This window comes from Homalodisca vitripennis, chromosome 4 (assembly GCF_021130785.1).
Source record: "Homalodisca vitripennis isolate AUS2020 chromosome 4, UT_GWSS_2.1, whole genome shotgun sequence".
In the NCBI taxonomy this organism is placed as follows: domain Eukaryota; kingdom Metazoa; phylum Arthropoda; class Insecta; order Hemiptera; family Cicadellidae; genus Homalodisca; species Homalodisca vitripennis.
Window position 1 is genome coordinate 7,186,053 of NC_060210.1, and position 21,135 is coordinate 7,207,187.

The window sequence follows — 21,135 nt, forward strand, 5'->3', positions numbered from 1 at the left end:
CACAAGAGTGTGTATGGGCACCTTTAAATCCTAATAAAATACGTTTTTAAGCAAAACATGACCTGTATCAAATTTTAAACAACTTTTTCTGGCCATTTAACTAACAAAGATAGGAAATCATGCGGATTTATTATTAGTTCAAGAATTTTCTCTAGTACAAGACAGCTTTCAATTTATATAGCAAGCATACATTCTAACACATTGTATTGACTTGTTGGATTCTTAGATTGTGTTGGATAATTGAATGCGGATCCAGATGACTCTGGATCAAGCTTTATTCGTCTAGCTGATGAATAAATGCCGAAAGCCAAACGTACTTAGGTAATTGCACGTATTTAAGCTCTTTTATAACTGTTGTTTTGCCAAGAGGAAATTTAATATTAATTAAACTGTTATCTTGGCAGTATATAGTGAGTGTGTGACAACACGGAGAGCATCACAGGCCAGGATAATGTATATAAATGGATACATGCTACGTAAAGGGTTAACCAAATATTGTAATACTGTACGTAGTTTAACCACATTCCTGACACATCTACCACAGTAGTTACTGTTATATGGATTATTCATTAGAATAAAACTAAAGGTTAACACACTGTTTATTTCTCAACGTAACTGTTTTGGATAAGTAAACTGTTGGAAATAGATAGATAAAATACAGTAGTATTAGCCAAAATAAACAGTACTGAAATTGTAATATTTTCTTATTTTAAACACGGTAACATTACATATAGATTTTACCAATAAATACAAGTCAAAGGAAGCAAAATCGGTTTAACTCGGGTATTAACATGTTCAATATGACCCTGTTCAGTTTGAGGCAACAATCGTACCGTTTTTGTAGGTTTTGCATCATTTTTATGAATAAGGGTTGTTCCATTCTCCTAATACACACGGTTATTTTTCTTTTAGTTGAACGATGGTAGATGGTGGGGCCTTGCGGAAAATGTTTTCTTTCAACATTCCCCAGACGTAGGCGTCCGGTGTTGTAAGATCGGGGGAGTGGGCTGGATAAGGAAAGTTTGATCTAAGGGAGATGAGACGATTGCCAAAGGTTTGTTGGAGGAAAGCAATGTTGTTAACGGCAGTGTGACTGGTTGCGCCATCTTGCTGGAACCACTGTGAATTTAACGACAGGTTTCGTGCACGACAAACTCCTGAGGTCTCTCACAAAACGATTAAGAATGGCCCTATATCGATACTGATTTACAGTAAGAGACTTTCCATTGTTGTCCTCAAAAAAGTATGGTTCCACTATACCCTAATCAGAAACAGCGCACAAATGGTTACACGCGTACTATGCTGTGGCCTCTGTAAAACAATGTTAGGAAGTTCAAATCCAAGGAAGCGTGTTGTCTGCTTGTTTATGTAACCATTAAGGTGCCCATGAAATTCATCTGTAAACCATCCATTCAGAAACTCAGGTTCTTCAAAGTATATTGCTAACATTGAAGCACAGTACTGAACTCTGGCTAGTTTGTTTCTACAGTTCAAAGGTTGTCCAGTTTTTATCCTGTAAAACCACCAATGTGTTTGAACATTCTTCGCATTGACGTATTGCTAATATTCAGTTTAAGAGAAGGTCGCATTAGGCTTATTTTCGGTGACTGTAACACTTTCTGCAACACTCTTCCGTGGTTTTCATTTGTACACATATTAGTTGGGCGACCTGAAAAGCCCTTTCCCTGTGTCAAAACACTACCTGTTCTTCGAAATTTTTCAGCAACACTAAGAATCACAGCATTAGTTGGTGGGTTGTGGAAATGTTACTGAAAACGTAATGCAGTGTATGACAAGCTTGGCCCACCCACACGTCCAATTTCGTATGAGCGAAAATAATGCTCTACGATAAAACCTTTCTCTACCGTTATTAGCACCATGTTAGCAAAAACTAACCCCAAATAAGTAATGAACACGAAGCCGTGGCAACAATCGACAATTGAATCAGCTGATCGAGAGGGCAACTACAGCTAATTCAGTTTCAGTACTGTTTATTATGGCTAATACTGTAACAAATATGTATTCATCCGTTTTCCACATGTTTGATCAAATAGATGTTTGAATTATGGATTTCCAAGTTGAAACGTTTTCTCTACAGCTGAAATATTCTTCGGTAACACTTTGTAAAAGATTTAACCTATGAAACGTCATGTGTTCTCCATCAGTGGAACAGAATAAATGATCATCTTCTGTAAAAAAGTTCAATATTAAACTCACAAATATGCATTCTCAAATGGTTGTTTGAATTATGGATTTCCACATTGAAATTTTGTCTAAAGCTGAAATATTTTTTGGTAATTATTAGTTATATTATACGCCAAAGAGTCCGTTCTTCAAGACAGAATTTGTCTGATTGCTATAAAAGACGTCGAGATCTTGTTTTTAATAGTTCTTAAAAAACTGAGAATTTTGTCACCTATTCTGGGCAAAGTTTGTTGAGAACGGCGGCTTGCGAAAGAGATAATTACCGCCTCGGTCTCCCGTGCCAGAGGCAGGCCGCCCACGCCATCTACGATAAATGGGCCCGAACTGGATGCTGAATTGAATAAATGGTGCCAAAATATGGCTTCCTCTAATGATCCACCCAATCCTTTACTGTCTCTAGTTGATCTTTATTGATTGACACACCTGACGATTTTAATTGATTGAATTGTTCGTGTAGTATGGATTGTGCCACATCTATCTCAAGTCTACAGTTCACACAGTTTGTGCTCACATTTTTTCGGCGAATTTTGCGTTGCCATGATGGTTACCTATAAGAATAATCTTAAAATTTTCGCTAATGCTCACCAAACCCCATGGAGTGAAATACCATCATATAACACGGTAGTCATCATATGGAAATCTAGATTCACGTAAAGTTTTAAATCTATATGTAAATTGTTTCTCGGACTAATATAAAGACTGGTGAACCTTTTCCTGCCGCTCGAGAAATAGACTTCGCTAACGCAGAGCAAACTACTATTGCGTGAATTGAAAATTTGCACATACGTTGCAGCCAAATTGTTTACCAAATTTTATTATTTTTTACATTTTTAGTTATTTAGTTTAAGAATGTGTTTTCAACCATGATTCTTTCCAATCACAATCTGTCATATGAATACTGAGTATATTGCACGTTGATATCAATATAGGTAAACTCTAAAATAATGTGCGGATAACACAGAGTGACAGATAGAGAATTTGTTGTCCAAACCTTATTTGTATTACTTGATATAATTAATTTATACGTGAGTTTTTTTACGCAGTAGATAATTAATTTTATTCAATGTACAATTAATCCCTTGAAAAAACTTGTTCTTCCTATGTGTGTTCTCCCGGTGTCAGAAACCGTATTTCCTAATTTACAAGAAACCACCATGAAAAAATTACATTACTAATCCTTACATAATTTAGATACAAGATATTTCACTATTAAACTTTTAGTTCTCATTAAACATTATAATAATCATGTTCGTATATCTATATCTGAATTTTGAATAATACGGCAAAAAATAAATTATTATTTTTTTAATTATAAAAACGATTTTATAGAATACGGAAAAGTCATATGGCTTAATAATTAACTGTTAATATTACTGAAATAAACTAGAGATTAATTGAGTAGTCGTTGGACCGAGTAGAGCCCAAATAACTCTCACGCCGACAAGATTGGTTGGTCCATTGTTGATCGCGGTTGGGCAGAGAGGCCAAATAGTTCATCAACCTGTGGTCACTAACTCCATTACGCATTCGCAGACAGTGTGTTCTGAGTTCAATCCAACTGTGAATGGGCTAATTTCAATACAATTAATACCACTTGGTTCAATATAAAAATATTAAATTAATGTGATATATAATAGATTTAAATTACAATAAATTCTATCAGATTGATTTCAACAAAAAATTGGTCCTTTATATTTGGGAGAGTATCTTGCAACCTTAATCCTCATTATCCTGGAGTATTCATTTCTGGCTGGTTTCTCACTTTTAACATGAACCCACATTGGGTACAGCAAAAGCCGGTGTGTCGCTTCAATCTGGCCAACCTTGTGGTCGTCCAGGAACGGCATACCAGTAACCGGAAGCGTTGAGATATTGGGGTGTAGGGGTAGATCGATAAGCCTAGTCTTCTGCGGGGATACAATGCGTTGGAGTTGGTGGGGATCGTACCCAAAGAGTCAAAGGTTCTTTTTAGCCTGAAGAAGGGTGTGTCACTCCCGGCCAGCTTTGATTGGAGAGGCTGGTATAGAGCTGGCCTCGACTTTTTTCAAGGAGAACGCCCAAAATATTTCCTCATGACTCTTGTCTGCAGGAGGCTCCTACCCCAACCATCCAGAATAACCTGAACGTAGATATATTCTGGAATCTTAATTTCGACTTTACTCTAAGACTCAATTGGATGTGATGTTGTTGACGAGATGTTGGCTGGAGGCGAGAGGGCACGGGGTCTGAAGGTATTTGACCTTATAATTACGTACGCAACGTAACAAGAATGGTGAGACTGTTATCTGTAAAAACTTATTGTTATCAGCAACATACTACTGCACAGGTCATACTTGAGGACGCTACTGGATTTTTACAGTTTTCTCGCGCAAACAAAGCATTTAATTTATTTGCCGCTTACTGAACATACAAGAAACTTTTTTCATTGTGAACTTGATCTCTATTACAGTAGCACAGGAAAGACGTAAAAAATGAATACTTTGGGTGGTATATACAGAAAAAGATTTTCACATCCATACTCTTAATTTAAGCTCCCAACTTGAGTATTTAATGTATATTGCCACTATGTTCCTCGATTAATTTCTTAATTCTTCTTCTTCTTCGTCAAGGTAATGTTTGTTTTTAGAGCATTGCGATCAATATAAGTATCCAGATTTAAACATCCATTCATTAAAAAAAATGCAAAGAATAACACTTTTTTAAATTTATATTTTCTATTATCCATGTGAAATTATCATAAAATAGTAGACGTCCCACTCAAAATAATGAAGTTTTAGAGAGTCATAAAGAATGGAAAGCTTTTGGTCGTTGATTAAATCATAATTCACGTGGCTTTGGTACCACGGCATCTTCTTAATTTTATTTTATTTTTCTTGAGTTTATTAGTTTTTAAGGGTGTTCCAAAAGCGTCACGGTTTCAGTCTTGGACCCATCAAGGGTATTAGTGGATATTTTGTATGTTAAGAAATTAATAGGAAGGGGGAGGTAAGTATAAATACTAAAAACAGAGGTATTTAATAAACAATATTTGCATTAACAAATCTTTTTACCAGTCATAACGGTCACAAAATAAACCGTTATTTTTTGAGGAAGGAGAAGCGTGAAGACAGAAAAAAGTAAAATACGTAGCGAGAAGAAACAGAAGGATTTGTTGTTTTAACTCCTCGATTAATAATGCAGGGCATCCTTCCAATTGTGTGGGATGAAGGAGTTTCTTTAAATTTGCCTACAGGTTCGGTCCGTTTGCTGTAAATCGTTGGTGGATTCCATGCTTTGGCACTCTTTACTAGAAGAATAATTATTTTTGCTTGTTTTAAATTCAGTTTTAATTTACTGTCGTTGGTGGTGTTTCAAAACACTAAATAACTCACACAATAAATACATTTTTTAAACAAACTGAGAACAATAAAATGAAATTTAACCCAACACGTGAAATGATGTATAGATTTGAAACTTGGCATCCATTCTCATCAAATCCTGTTACGCAGCTTGCAACAAGGTGTACCTCTTATGAGGTACAACTTATCTATCTCTATCACCTTATCTCATTACCTTGTACATCTTATCTTGCACAAACCCCAGAGCAACAGACATGTCAAAGCAGCTGATGATTTTGAAGTTGTCATGCTTTGTTATGCGTAGACGGATTTCGTTGAAGAAAGTACCGTTGGAGTTGTAATACAAATTGAAGAAAGTACCGTTGGAGTTGTAATACAAATTGAAGAAAGTACCGTTGGAGTTGTAATACAAATTGAAGAAAGTACCGTTGGAGTTGTAATACAAATTGAAGAAAGTACCGTTGGAGTTGTAATACAAATTGAAGAAAGTACCGTTGGAGTTGTAATACAAATTGAAGAAAGTACCGTTGGAGTTGTAATACAAATTGAAGAAAGTACCGTTGGAGTTGTAATACAAATTGAAGAAAGTACCGTTGGAGTTGTAATACAAATTGAAGAAAGTACCGTTGGAGTTGTAATACAAATTGAAGAAAGTACCGTTGGAGTTGTAATACAAATTGAAAAATAGTTGGAATCTATTTTTTTATTATTTGACTTCAAAAATTTTGAACAGGTGCAAATTTTTCTGCTTTGTATGCTTGATGAAAGTCACCAGGTTTTAATATAAGACATTTGTATTTCTTCCACAATAAAATTTATTTCAGTAAAATTTCAATGAAATTTAGGAAGGTTGGGAAATACAATTATCTTTCAAAACCGTCAACCAGGTACATGCACTTTCAATTTTGTTTCTTTTAGTCCAGGAAGATTCTTTAAAACTAAACTTGATGATACAAAATCTATATGGTGATTTTCCTTTATAGCATTTAGATTCAACTAATTTAGATTTTTCAATGTTTTCTTTTTTATAATTGTAAATATGTTCTTTTAGCCTCGATTACACAGGTCTTGATGTTTGGCCGATATTAGTCTTTTTTATATTGACTTTGTTCACATTGAAGCAAATGACACAACTTTTCATTTTTATTTTATTTATCACCACCTATGTGCAAAGTTTGGTATTTGTAGCTTTACTACTTCTAGAGATATTATTTTTTTAATAAAAAATACCGGCTTGCTGCCAAATGAAACATTTTTCGACCTATGATTACAGTACATTTTTTTCGTGATGTGTATTACCAGTCAAAGACGTTTGTGGCACTCTTTATTAAACACCATATTGATATAACTCTTAAATTCATACAAAATAACATTTACACCATTGCTTTCATTGAGTAACATAGCAATTTCACTTGACAATATGGAACTGAATTGGAAAACTTGCATAAATTTATTACACAGAGTTTATTCCGCAATACTACATGGAGTGTTGTCATGACTGTAGTAGAGTTGTAGCAACGTACCTGTAGTTACCGTTGAGAATGTATGAGGTGATACCACGTTGCCTCGTTCAGCTATTTTGTTGTTTTTATTTTAGTAATTTTATTTATTGTTGCTTTTTTGTTGTTTTATTTTGTTGCTGTTGTTTTCCATTTTCAGCTGCTGTTGGTACTCGTGTAATTTTTGATTGCAAAATGCCTTTTTTAGCGAGTATGCCCAGACCAGTATCCAGCTCTATTAGCTGTTAGAAGTTATTGAATTCTAAGTATTTTTTTCTGGTTATTTATATTAATATTTATTTCTTCATTCGTATTATATTTAAATTTTTATGAACTAGTAACTGTTACTATATATATTAGATTTTAAATTTCATATTGAATAACATAGTTGTTTATATTAAATGATTTCTTTTTATTGAATGTTATATTTTAATTCTTTTTATGATTTTGTAAAGAGAAATTTAAGAACATATGTAAATTGTATTAGCTATAGAGAAGAATACCTGCTTAGGACAAATCACATGCCAATTGATTATTCCACCACTAATGAATGGCAGGGGGGCGGGCTGCTTGCAAGGACAGGATCGCTCAGCGGTCACCCATCCAAGCAGCAGCCACGCTCGACGTTGCTTGATTTGGTTATCTTGCGATAACTGTCGTACCCGCTACACTAAACCATTGGCAAAGGGTTTAGTGTAGCAGGTTAATGCCAACATTAACCTTTTGGCATTTCAAAAGGTTATGGGCTGAATGCTGTGTTAGCATATTGTTAATTTGGGAAATTAACATAAATATACTGACAAACTATACGAGAACGTAAAGTATTGTATTAAACTTACCTTATCAAAATATACAAAGCTTGACTAGTTAAAAATACATAGCAACTCAAGTTTTAACAGTTTGGTTCAATTTCGATCAATATATTGTCTCCTCAATGTTGCAACTTTCATATAAATATGTGTACATCAAATATAAATAAAATTCTATAACAATTAATTGTGGACCAAAAAGTAAATACATTTTCAGTAAATCACTATTTCTCAAACAAATTTATCCATATGTACGGTACATCATTTGAGCAAATTTAGAGCCTCTAAGACAAAGCCTGTTTAGAGGTTCCATCATTAGTACGTACACATGTGCAATCAGACAAAAGTCATTCTTATACGATCATTCTTAAAGTGGTCTAAAACTAAAAATAATTATATGCTATCTCTTTAAAAAATATTAAAGGTTTATGTTAATTATAAAAATAATAATTACACAATACACGTTTTCCTGTATTACTGTTTTAGTTATTTTACTTAAATAACTTTATAACATAAATTAAATATTGAAATCGTTGTTTTATCAGCAGTATTTGTTAAAAATCGGTTTCAGGAAACCATTTTTTTTACTTCATTGTGAATATTTTCCTTATGAAAAATATTTTTGGGTGAGGTTTTTATGTTTTCTGACAAACTATTAAAAGTTATAGATGGTTCGAGTTGGAGTTTATGAATTCAGTTTTATTTCACAGTAAATCGATTAAAAAAATACAATTTCAAAGATTGGTAACGGCATTAAAGTTAATGTTTAAACAAAAATAAATATTTATAAAACAGAATTATTATTACATGAAACGTCCTGTCAGAACCTGTCAAATGTAAAAAAAAAAACACATAAATGTGTCTTTCTCAAATTCTGGTAAAATGGGTTAAGGAAAGAATTCAGTCGTTTGCTATGGTTTTGAGCTAATAAATTAACTAAAACAGGTCCCACAACTGTAAGTTAGGTCGTTTTTTTAGAAAACCGGTGTCAGATGAAAAAATTGAGTTATAAAACACATTCTATCATGTTTGAGCAACAATAACCTTTTATTTCACCAAGAAACAGAACAAAATTTTAGTAAAACTTGCAGAAAATTGACGACACTGGGTTTCTCAAAAACGGCCTAATTTACAGTTCTGTGACCTGTTTACCACATGTTACTGTAGACATATTTGGAATTGTAACAAATTATAAATATTCCTTATTCCTATTGACAAATAAAAACTGAACAAATAAAGTCTATTCCAATTTTTATAAATCTCTATTATCATACCTATACTGTACTCTTCCTGTCCAAAAACGAGGATGCTGTGTATTAAATTTTTTCTATTTAACAGGAATGTATTATTTTACACTAATACGTTTGTTTCATTGTTATTTTGTATTTCGTCCACAAATAACAGATTCTCGAATAAAAATATTTCCGCAGGTTTAAAAGAAAACCAGGTAGAAGAGCATAACAAAGGGGGAAGCCCACGTAGCTACCGCCTCAGATATAAGACGAACGGCATTGTGATTGATTTACAGAGAACCCAACGTCGCAGCAGTTTACCTCTCTTTGTATCTTTGTAATTCTTCTGTATAATATAATGTTCTTGTGCACAATCTTATTTAATAAATAAATATTTAATTTTTTTTAATTTCTTGTACGTGTCACTTATGTTAAAGATCTTTTGGTATTAATTAGTAGAAGATTCATGTTTATTGCAAACTGAATGGTTCTACGAGTGGATACAGTACTTAAAGGTTTCTAAATCGTCACTATTTATCACAAATGTATTTAGATATCGAAATAAAAACTACCTTGTAAATATAAATTTTCCTCTGAAACAAACTTGAACCGTTATTCAGTTGTATTTTATATAATACATATTTACGTAATCCTATTACTCGTTACTGTTTAATACAAGTTACATCCGATGTTCTTGGAACTAAATTCTTGGCGGATTAGAAACCTAATTGGCACGCGTAATAATTTTGTAGCTGCCGAGCAACATCTCGCGCCACATGTCCGCGAGTTCAACTTTCGGGGCCTTTATTTCAACTTCGAGTATCTAATTTTAATTTTGAGTATTTCCAGCATTCACGTTTTAGACTTCTAATCTACTAATCTTCACTTTTTCCGACTACAGCTGCAATGTCGAGCCAAGATGCTGACACCCGCGCTTGTGAGTCGACATCAACGTGAAGGAAAATCAATTTTAAAGTTTTAAATAATTATTAAGTTCGTATACAAAACTCCCATAGAACAGTGGAACCATTAGGCCCACCCCCATGATATCATTTAGTTCATTATCACTCTATTTAGCATCAAAGTAGCAATACATTACTTTACTTTTAATATCTAGAAGTGGTGCTTTTATGTTTATTTACCACATTTAAACATTTAAGTAAATTTTGCAAATCGAGTATTCATTACTACGACCTCAGCAGTATACAACCTCATGTGTTTCGTCCACTCGGTACAAACTATGCTTGCCAGGTAAATATAACACCAGTTCCCATGTACTGTAGTTCACGCTGTTTTATATAAGGCAGGAGTACGCCAGACCACGTGTAGCCAGGTAAAGATAACACCAGTTCCCATGTACTGTAGTTCACGCTGTTTTATATAAGGCAGGAGTACGCCAGACCACGTGTAGCCAGGTAAAGATAACACCAGTTCCCATGTACTGTAGTTCACGCTGTTTTATATAAGGCAGGAGTACGCCAGACCACGTGTAGCGTATGAGGCTTCGCTAAAGTTGCGTGCATGATTCCAAGTCTATATCTCATTTCATTTCCGAGGTCTTAAAGATACACAGACAATAAAGCAGAAAAGTAAATATCCACCAGGGAAAGAGAAAAGGACATTTTGTCAGCCTAATCACTGATAGGTGTCAATGACGGTCAGCTAAATGCTGCTGAGGATCATACATTACCAACAAATCCTATCTTGCCTATAAACAAATAAACCAACACAACTGAGTATCTATGAACGTGATGCCTTACAATCAAAGTCAGTTTAAACTATAAAAGTTTTATTACTTCTTATGATAAAATGTAACCTACTTTTACTCAATTTAATCATAAACTTTATTTGTTCTGCTGGTTTTTCTTTCCATCCTGTTTATCAATTATACTAATGTAATAATGTTTTATTTGCAAATTTAATTTTGATACCAAAATCAATAATGTCCATTCCAAGACTAAGAGGAGTCTGTACCAAGGTTCACATCTCCAGTGCCTTTCCTTCAAGAGTCAACTTACGACAAAGAGACAGACAGACTTGCAGACAACGACACGAATTAAGGAAACCCTGTCTGGTCCTATACACAAAATTTCAAGTCCATAACTAAATTCGTTCTGGAGATATCCATCTAGGTTATAAATTTCGTTAACGCACAGCCAAATCGCCAAGACACAAACATCATCATCAAACTCGATCTTATTTAGGTAGAAGTTTCAAGTCCAAGACTCAATTGGTCTGGAGAAAAGTGGTAGACACACAGACACATAGAAAGACAGAGAAAAAAGGATGGCACTAGTCTACATATTGATAAGACCCATACAAAGTTTCAAATATATAGCTCAGTTCATTTTCAAGATACACGGAAAATTAAGCTTCGTTAACGCTCAGCCAAATCTCAAGATGAGAAACATGCATTATCATTGACCTTCATGTTGCCTATATTGTAATAAAGCTGCATAAAAAATTGAAAGTTTGTGGGCCTATTCTTTTTCGAGGTAACTTACGTATAAACAAATAAACAGGTAAAAGTAAATATTTACCAGCCCGCTGAGTCATAGGCATTGTTAACGCTCAGCCAATGAGGAACAAATTTATTTACTATTTTTGTTAGACAAATTAAAACTTGGTAATGACTACGCTGTATACACTTATACTGGAAAAGCGAATAACATGGGATGATTGACGAAATGTTGCACATAGCAATCTGTGCAATAATTATACATAAAAAAGTATTACAAAAGTATTACAAGAATGCTTTTATTACAACGAGCATTGAAAGTATACATTTCCGATAAAACGCAGAGTTTTCACAGAACTATTTCAAATAACATTTAGTGACTGTCTGCTGTGCTTGGAGCTTACACTACACATTGCAGTATCATGGTATTGTCGCAGTGAGTTTCCTGCATACAAAAGGGGCGTACAGCAGTTTATATACGCTATCTTGCATTTGCTGATTTCCTCTTAATCGAGCGATGTTTTAGTTTCACTGTTACCCAAGAGTACAAGAGTACCGGCAGGTATCGTGACTTTAGCTCCAAAACTTAAACTTTTAAAACCTTGGTCAAAGATCTGTGATACGAGGGTCATACAATAAGTGATGAGACGAATTACTACAGCTCAAAAATGGTACTTTTCGACTAAGTTCCCAGCAACATTTATACACTTGTTCCATACTTATCATCATTTTTAAATTATCTTAGCAAAAGTCTTTGGGTTGATTTTGAAGCAACTTTTGCTCCTGATTTTTAACCTTTCATTGGGTTTAAAATGTTTCCCTCGGATAGCCTATTTAAGGTGACCATACAGATGGAAGTCTCATGGGGCAAGGTCAGTACTATATAGAGGGTGTGGGAGACTCCAACCCCAATTTCTGAGGTTCTTCTTTGGTCAGATGTGCTGAACGTGGATGGGCGTTGTCATGAAACAAATTCACGCCTTCAGTCAAGAGTCTGCAGCGTTTCGTTTTAATGACAGGTCGTGTATTGTTTTCCAGCATGTCACTGTAGTACTGCCTATCGATTGTGTAAAGTACTTGATTCTGTAAAGCTGTTCGTGATGCACCTTTTGTCCCGAATTAACGCGTCAATCCGAGATTCGAGAGAAGAAGTCCCAACTTCGATTGGTCGTCCACTTCGTTGCCCGTCAGAAACTTTTGTTCAGCCAGTTTGAATCTGTTCTATCCATGTTTAAACGTTCGATTGACTCAAACCATTCTCTTCGAACAGTTTTGACATTGTTTTGTGCATCTGACTACCTTTTTCTCCTTCCACGACTAAAAATCTGATTAGGAACATTGGTCTTTGACGATGCAACTCTCTAGCAGATTCGCCAGTGTTAACTGATTAATGCTATATGAGGCAATGTTTACAAAATACGAATTAACAGCTGATCAGATGTCAACGCAAGGTTTCCAACTTTACGTCTTGAAAGTTTCAGCCGTTTTTGAGCCGTAGTAATTTGTTTCGTTACTTAGTGAATGACTCTCGTAGATACATAATTTTAAACATTTTATTTATATACATACTAATCCTTTTCAGTTTTTGCCAATATGTTTATCAATTCATAAATTAATTTCAAACTTGTTTGAATTTCATAATTTAATATCCAAAAAGTATACTACTTTACAAAAACATTAAACAGTGTGGATGCTTATTAATTACATAATTAAAGTGAATACAGTGACCTATTCTCGATACATACAAAAAATTCTCTTTGGTAGGTGTACACACACAAAGCATTTAAAAACAAAAAGAAGGTAGCCGAGTTTGCACTACAATGAAAAAAAATGCTGCAGCATGAATCTGCAGCATAGCATCCTACAATTGAGTTCGATCAAATCCCGATATTGTACTCGTACATACAGTGTTTCTCTGCTCTACTATTAAATATACCAGGTTGCAAATTCTGCAAGCACAGTCCTTAATATCTAACATAATAAAAATTTTTGCATTTAATTCTTTTTATACATTGTATGAATAGTTCAGCGTGTTATGTTGTTGATTGATATTCATAGCTCTTAGGTTTAAGTTAGTGTCACAACCGGGGTGACCTAATTCAAATTCCTAAAAGGAGGACTTTTGGGGTTGAAAAGGAGGACATCAATAAATATTCCTATAAGCTTTGCGAAAAACATTTATTTATACATTATTTAAAAAATTGCGCAATAAAAATAAGTACTGGATTTGTTTTTTCATATCAATCGAAAAATTAAATACTAATAAAGAATATATTGATTATATGATGCTATTATTTTTGATATGGCCTTAGATTGAATTAATTATTGTTACAATTGTCTTCTGTAAGAATTATAAACCAAATTTGTAAAATTATATTAAAAATAAATTGTGTTAAATAATTAGAATTAATTCATTGCTTTATTCATTATATTATTAGTAAGCTGATCTAACAGACATATATAAGAAATTATCACTATAAGCAATAGTTAGTGACACTATAGACAACACTCAACATACAACTGACTCTAACAGCAGTTCAAATGCCACGGCATTATGTGTGCGCTGCAATAACTTTTTGTGGTCTATCTTCGGAAATCGGAAGAATTTTTTAATATGGTGCTACTATTTTAGAACATGTAAGTATTGCCAAAAAGCCGGACGTTTTCATAATTTTCAAAAGCCGGGAGGAAAGGAGGGCATGTCCTCGTAAAGCCGGACGTCTGGTTACCCTGATCATGACTCATGTATATAGTTTTCCCGCTCACCCAGCGTCGAAATATTTTAACGTAATTAAATTCTTTAAATACTTCGCTCTCGGATTGTGGAGAGTCTGCTTTAGTTATTTTAACAGATGTTAAAATAAAACTGCCAATACCACCAACATTTTAAGTTTAATTTTTTTTAATTAGTAAAATTTTAATTTTAAATTTCTTGTTTCAACAATAAAGAATAAGTAACAGGAACATTTATATTTCATTAGCATATCTTTGACAGTGTTTTAATGTTCAGATGTTTTAATAGTGTGACATGATCGAATTTATAGTCCACAAATATCAGAGGAAAAATAAAATTATTATATAAAATACTTTGGCTATTATGTTTCAAGTCAAACATAGTTTACCGTTCTTGACCCAGTAACTAACTTTCAGTATTCCTATTGCTTCCAAAATAAAAGCCAATTTTCTTAATATAAAATTTTCTCCGTTTTTTTAATACATACAGCACATACTTCAATGTAGTGCGCTTTTGAATATCTGAACTTGCAGGAAATAGAAATAAAGAGATGACTCATCGCCTTAATTTGATAGAGAAGACTAGTACAATGCCCAATGAGTTTGGACAGAAAAAGGGCAAAAAAAATTCTAGCGACCCCTCTGTATTGCTATCCTCAATATTTGTATAATCTTGGTAGGCTGACTTACCAATAGTCGTGAAGACAGTGCCACAATAAAACACTGCGCTCCAGAAGTTCCAGAGAGGCTTATCGTCCTTATCGATATGTCCCTCTTTGAAGTGCTCTATTATATGCCTCTCGAAGACCCTCATCTCCTGAACGGCACGGCCCATGAGGTCTTCATCATCCTGCTCACTCTCGGACGGTCCAAACTGTTTCACCAGCTGGAACAACAAGGATCTGTCACTAAAAGATAGTTTGTGTTCACTATGATATGCCTCTAGATCTTCATCTCCTGGACAGCACGGCCCTTGAGGTCTTCATCGTCCTGATCACTCTCGGACGGTCCAAACTGTCTCACCAGCTGGAACAATAAGGATCCATCACTGAAGGATAGTTGTTGTTCACTATGATATGCCTCTAGATCTTCATCTCATCGACAGCACGGCCCATGAGGTCTTCATCGTCCTGATCACTCTCGGACGGTCCAAACTGTTTCACCAACTGGAACAACAAGGATCTGTCACTAAAAGATAGTTTTTGTTCACTATGATATGCCTCTAGATCTTCATCTCATCGACAGCACGGCCCATGAGGTCTTCATCGTCCTGATCACTCTCGGACAGTCCAAACTGTTTCACCAGCTGGAACAATAAGGATCCATCACTGAAGGATAGTTTTTGTTCACTATGATATGCCTCTAGATCTTCATCTCCTGGACAGCACGGCCCATGAGGTCTTCATCGTCCTGATCACTCTCGGACGGTCCAAAATGTTTCACTAACTGGAACAACAAGGATCTGTCACTAAAAGATAGTTTGTGTTCACTATGATATGCCTCTAGATCTTTATCTCCTGGACAGCACGGCCCATGAGGTCTTCATCATCCTGCTCACTCTCTGACGGTCTAAACGGTTTCACCAGCTGGAACAACAAGGATCTGTCAATAAAAGATAGTTTGTGTTCACTATGATATGCCTATAGATCTTCATCTCCTGACCAGCACGGTCTACTACATGCAATAATTAAAAGCTAATTTCTTTATATTCTCATACTTTACCAGTTCCTATGAATCAAAACCTAGTGCGAGTATTTTATCAAACCAATAAAATGAATCAAGAAAATAGGCAGAACTGTAGAAATAGAAAAACGATAAAACTAATTACTAGGGATTAAATTGTACATCAACGTTAAAACTTCTATCATCTTGAAAAACCTATTTCGGATTTTTGATTTTTCGGCTCACATTATAGTTTGAAATATTCTTGGATAAACAACAATTCAGAGATCAACGAGAGTCCGCGTGAGCAATCAATGAACATTCTTTTAGTGATTTGCGTTAACCGAAGGTTAGCGAAACAAATCTCTCTGATGTTTATGTTTTAAGCATGTGATTATTTCAAAATTTTACAGTTTTACATAAAACTGAAACGTGTTGGAGACCTGCCGTTTCAGTGTCCAAAAAAGTATTCAGTTACCTAAATTTTACCACACACTGCATAATGTCTTTGATGTCCTCTTCCATAGACTAATGGTTATAGTATCGGCTCTCTAACCGAGAGATTACGGATTCAAATCCCGGGGAGGTCTTATCATGTAATAATATTAATAAAAACCTGTGCACTTCGAAGCCGGCATAGCTAACGCTGAGGCTTAATAGGTTTAAAAAATGTCTTGGATTATTACTCTAAAGGATTACTAAGCATTATAAATGTATATCTGAACAACTTTATAGTAAAAAACCAATCTGATTGAACATTATCTCACGAATATTTAATTCCATTGAGTTAACTAGTTAACGTGCTAGCTAGTTTAATCTAATTTTCTAGATAGTTTAACTCTTTAATTAAGGAGTAAGACAGAGTCTCGAGAGTGATTTATCTAAACGAATACATGAGAAGTAAAGAGTTAAAGTTTTTTTTATATATACTAAGGTAATTTAATCTAATATTATATTTGAAAGCGAATTATCATTGTTAAATAACACAGATAAACTAAGGAAAGCTGGACAGGAAACACCAAGACATAAATCGAGTGCGTTGCTGAGGATTTACCGCTGAGTCCGATATTGCTGTAATTAAGGCCAAGTATATTTATTTAGTAGGCTATCGTGCCTGGTAAAACCAGTAGAGTAATGGGGTACTTGGGTATTCTGTATTGAATTTATCAGAAAAACGATGTTCGTTTTATACAGATATTTACCATCCCTTAGTCCATTTGTTTGGTTTAATTATTTTCAAACAAAGAGATTCTAAAATTCAAATAGACTGTTTGTGTTTGCTGTGGAGATGGGAATTATCGTTCTTTTGTTATATTAGGTTTTACCTAATACGTTATTGGATGGTATTAGTGTATCGTAACCTGTTATTTTGATAACCTAATAATAGACTGCCTCAGGGACAAAAACTTTTATCAGCCTACCTATTCAAACTGGATAATTGAAATCGTCTGTCATCGTTATCGTTTGCTGCTATTTTGTTCGTTACTGACCTTCCATTGTCCAATTATAAACAAGCGATCTGACCTTTCAATTTTGTCAGATCCTTACCAATAAATCAAAGCTATCACGGCAATATTATTTTATTTTAGGTTTCTAATTTTGTTATAATAATATGTGATTAAGTACTATTTATGAGTTTCATAAACTATACCTTATAGTAAAATTACTTAATAATAAAGAAAACAATTAGTATTTAAAAATGATTTACTTATTTAGTGTACAGCATTACAAATGTCACTATTTGATTATACACAACCTCAGATAAGCCTGTTACGTGACTTGTAGTGTGGTATACTCCTCTTACTTTTTGTAAGAATAAAAACGTTCACTGTTTATGAAAAATTATTGTTAATCTAAAATTGGTGCGCAGTGAAAATGTTTCTCCCGGTGATAACGACACTTCGAATCACACTCGCTATTGATCCTGAGAAGGTTCCTTGTTGTCGCTACTTCAGCAATATGTTGTAACTAACCGCCTCCACCACCCCTAACAGACTAATCACCGCACGGCTTATCGTGTAGCGATAAGATAAGCCAGGTGCTCAAAGCTTATCTATTACCGGAAAGATTACAAACCGAATTATTCACAAAGAAAGATATTTCAGCGAAGAAAGATAAGGTTTTGATATTTTTACCGAAAACTTGAACTTCAGAGAGTCGTGCAGGAGTTTAAAAATTGGCAACTGTTGACTTTGCCATTTTTCTACTATTAGAAACAACGTTATGTCTAAATGTACCTTGACCAGAGGACGAGACATATATGAATGTGAGACAAGAGGCAGAGGTAACTACCATACGTAAGTGCACAGAACGGAGGTTTTTGAACTTTTGCCTTTACAGGTGCTCATTTTATTATCAGATTGTCAGGCTCATCAAAAGCCGTAATGCCCAAGGTTTCCAAATCTCGTCTCTAGCTCTGCTGGTCCCAAACGCTTTTCATAGTATTGACGAGTTTCTGTCACTTGATGAAACTGACTCCAGCGCTATGGGGTGTGAATGTTTGAATGTATTATGGAATGTGTCTTGGATGTGGGATGAATGTAAATGTTTTAGATTTAATAAATGACTTTTGCTATGCATTTTATATTGAAGATTGCAAATAAACGATGCATTTTTATTTATCTCAAGCGTGTGGCTTTTGTGATAAGACAACGGAGGGTAATACAAACAATATTACGCTTGACCAGGAATCCAAAAATCCAAATTCAATCAGTAAGTTTCCTCTCAATGAAAATTATTAGACAACTACTTAACTATGCTTGTATATTAAGGAGCCAATGTTTATATAAAGTAAAATCGCTTCATATTGACACATCAAGTTTAGTGAAATTAATCTACTTTTGAACTGTGTTTGATGTATTTATTTCAATGTAAAATTTTTCTTGAAATTCACCGTATTGAACCTCAGCCTTGTACTTTACGCCTAAGGCGACTTGACACATGTTTTGAACAGTCTTACGTACTGAACTGTAAATCTATATCGCAAATATTGCGTTATCTCTTTTTAATTACTGATGTAATTATTTTCGAAAGAGCACTTTTTGTTACTGATTTGAAGCCCGTATGATCTAACAGTTGAGTTAAGTCAGGTGGCACATTATTTTGAGAACCACGTTAATAAAACATTTTCAGAATTAAGACAACGTAATGGATCTTTAGCATTGTAAATCAGACCATCATTAACAATTCTCAAAGACTGGAATCTTACAATAACCGTGTACTTATTACACGGTATACACAATACCGGTCGAACATAGCAGGTTCAAAGTAGGATTGCAACAACCTGCACTCAGTTGTTAATGGATTGAGCGTTAGTGAAGCGTATCACTCATGTGGAAAAGTTTCACTTATGCTTCAGTTTCAGTGTCTGTTAGCACGATATCTCTAGCACGATGGTGATGTGACTCCATGGGAATTTAGCTGAGCATTCGCAAACATGTTCACATTGGTCTTATGGGTACACACGGTATCAACGAGAAAATTGGAGAATAAATAAATTTGTAATCACACTGTGTACAATCATATGATTTCAATATGTGGCAAAGTTACACACGTAGAATAATGAATTTAGTCCAGATAACTGTCAAACTTATTCCTAATTCTCCCGACGTTGGAATAAATTATTATGATAATTATGATTTTTCACAAAAACGGAAAGTAAAAAAGCTATTTCAAGAATATTAAATTAAAACCAATTTGTCATGTAGTTTAAAAAAAAACTTGATCATTTAAAAAAAAAACCTTATTTTATATGTATACTAAAAGAAACAATAATGGTTTTCTTCAATCAAATACTAAATTGCTTCTCCACTAATAAAACTCAAAATACTAAATTTTGAGACAATTTTTGTCTCAAAACAAATTAGTCTCACATACGAACTGGTAATCAATAAAAGATAACATGGCAAAGCCAAGCAATTGATATTCCCAAGACTTCCTAATGAGCTACGGTCAGACAAAACAAAACCTAATAAATTAATCATGGTGTACGATGTTTGTTGATTCTTGTAGTAACTCGTTTAATGATTTCGAGTCGAAAATTATCAAAATAACTAATGAGTCAATGTATTATCTGCCTTAATATAACTTTATATGTAACTTAATCTTTGGGGGTTTTATAAAGCAATTCTTAATTTAATTGTCCACCACACGTGATAAAGTAGCATTAGAGACCACTAGCTTGCGCCATTCGTCTCGTTTATGTAATACCTTTAAAATGAGGTGGCATTTGCTAGAAGTTCTTATTTATAAATTTTACTTATGGAGTATTTGGGGGGGAGTAAAATATGTTCATATATAAAAAAAACTACTCAGTTAGTCATATAAACATCCGCCAAAGCAAATCACTACTTTTCTATTCATAAGAAAATTAATAGGGGAGGGGGGTAACTTTAATACACCCAGTATTTTAGTTGACCGTTTCCAGTCCACGAGAAATTTTTGAATGTACAGGCTGTTATGGTGCTTCTTTATTCATGGTTTCAACTGCATCTTATGTCGAAATTAATACGACATCTTTAATATAAGGAAATTAAATTAATATATTTTTTGAATACAGACACGTCTCCACCACCATCTGTGGAGATGGAGGTTATAATATCGAACTAAAAAACGTTTGGATACGAATTAATTATATATTTAATCAGAGACCACTGCTACAATTCTACGCTTAAAAGCTGCAAAAGTGCATGGCCATTATTTTAAAGAGACCACTAGTTTGAGCCATTCGTCTTCTTTTTGTAATACTTTTAAAATAAGGAGTAACTTGCTAGGAATTCCTACTTAAAAATGTTGAATTACCCCCAAAAAATCCCATTTCGGGGGGAGTCAAAGTTGTGTTGTGTAGCTCCTGGAAGAAGCATTCCGTGGTCATTAATTCATAAGTTCATAATTAAAATACACAATTTGGTATCGAATATTGACAACCCCCCTCCTGTGTACCACGATGAGGGTACAAGAGTGACGCCCCTACCACCTCCCCACCCATTCTCTCCCCAACACTCCAGGGCTGTCATCTTGCGATGCTATGAAGCATGGAATGCCTCAGTCAGCCGCGTCCGCTATTTCCACCAGTCGTTGACTTTCACAGTGACAAGAGTAAACAATGGTTTACGACCCAGCAAATTGTTGTTTCTAGTCCAAGTTGTAATTTATATTAATTATAACTTTTGTTTCCTAACATGACTTTTACAACAATAG

General features: G+C 34.3%; 1 protein-coding gene across 1 annotated transcript in view; it reads right to left on the bottom strand.

Annotated features, from left to right (window-relative positions):
• Positions 1 to 897: 897 nt before the first annotated feature.
• LOC124358861 overlaps positions 898 to 21,135 on the bottom strand; it is a 172,325-nt gene continuing 152,087 nt past the window's right edge. The window contains exons 3-5 of the mRNA XM_046811095.1: positions 15,518 to 15,580; positions 14,965 to 15,160; positions 898 to 1,007 (exon numbers count right to left, since the gene is read on the bottom strand). Coding sequence (XP_046667051.1) covers positions 898 to 1,007; positions 14,965 to 15,160; positions 15,518 to 15,580 — 369 coding nt within the window. The remainder of the gene's footprint in view (positions 1,008 to 14,964; positions 15,161 to 15,517; positions 15,581 to 21,135) is intronic.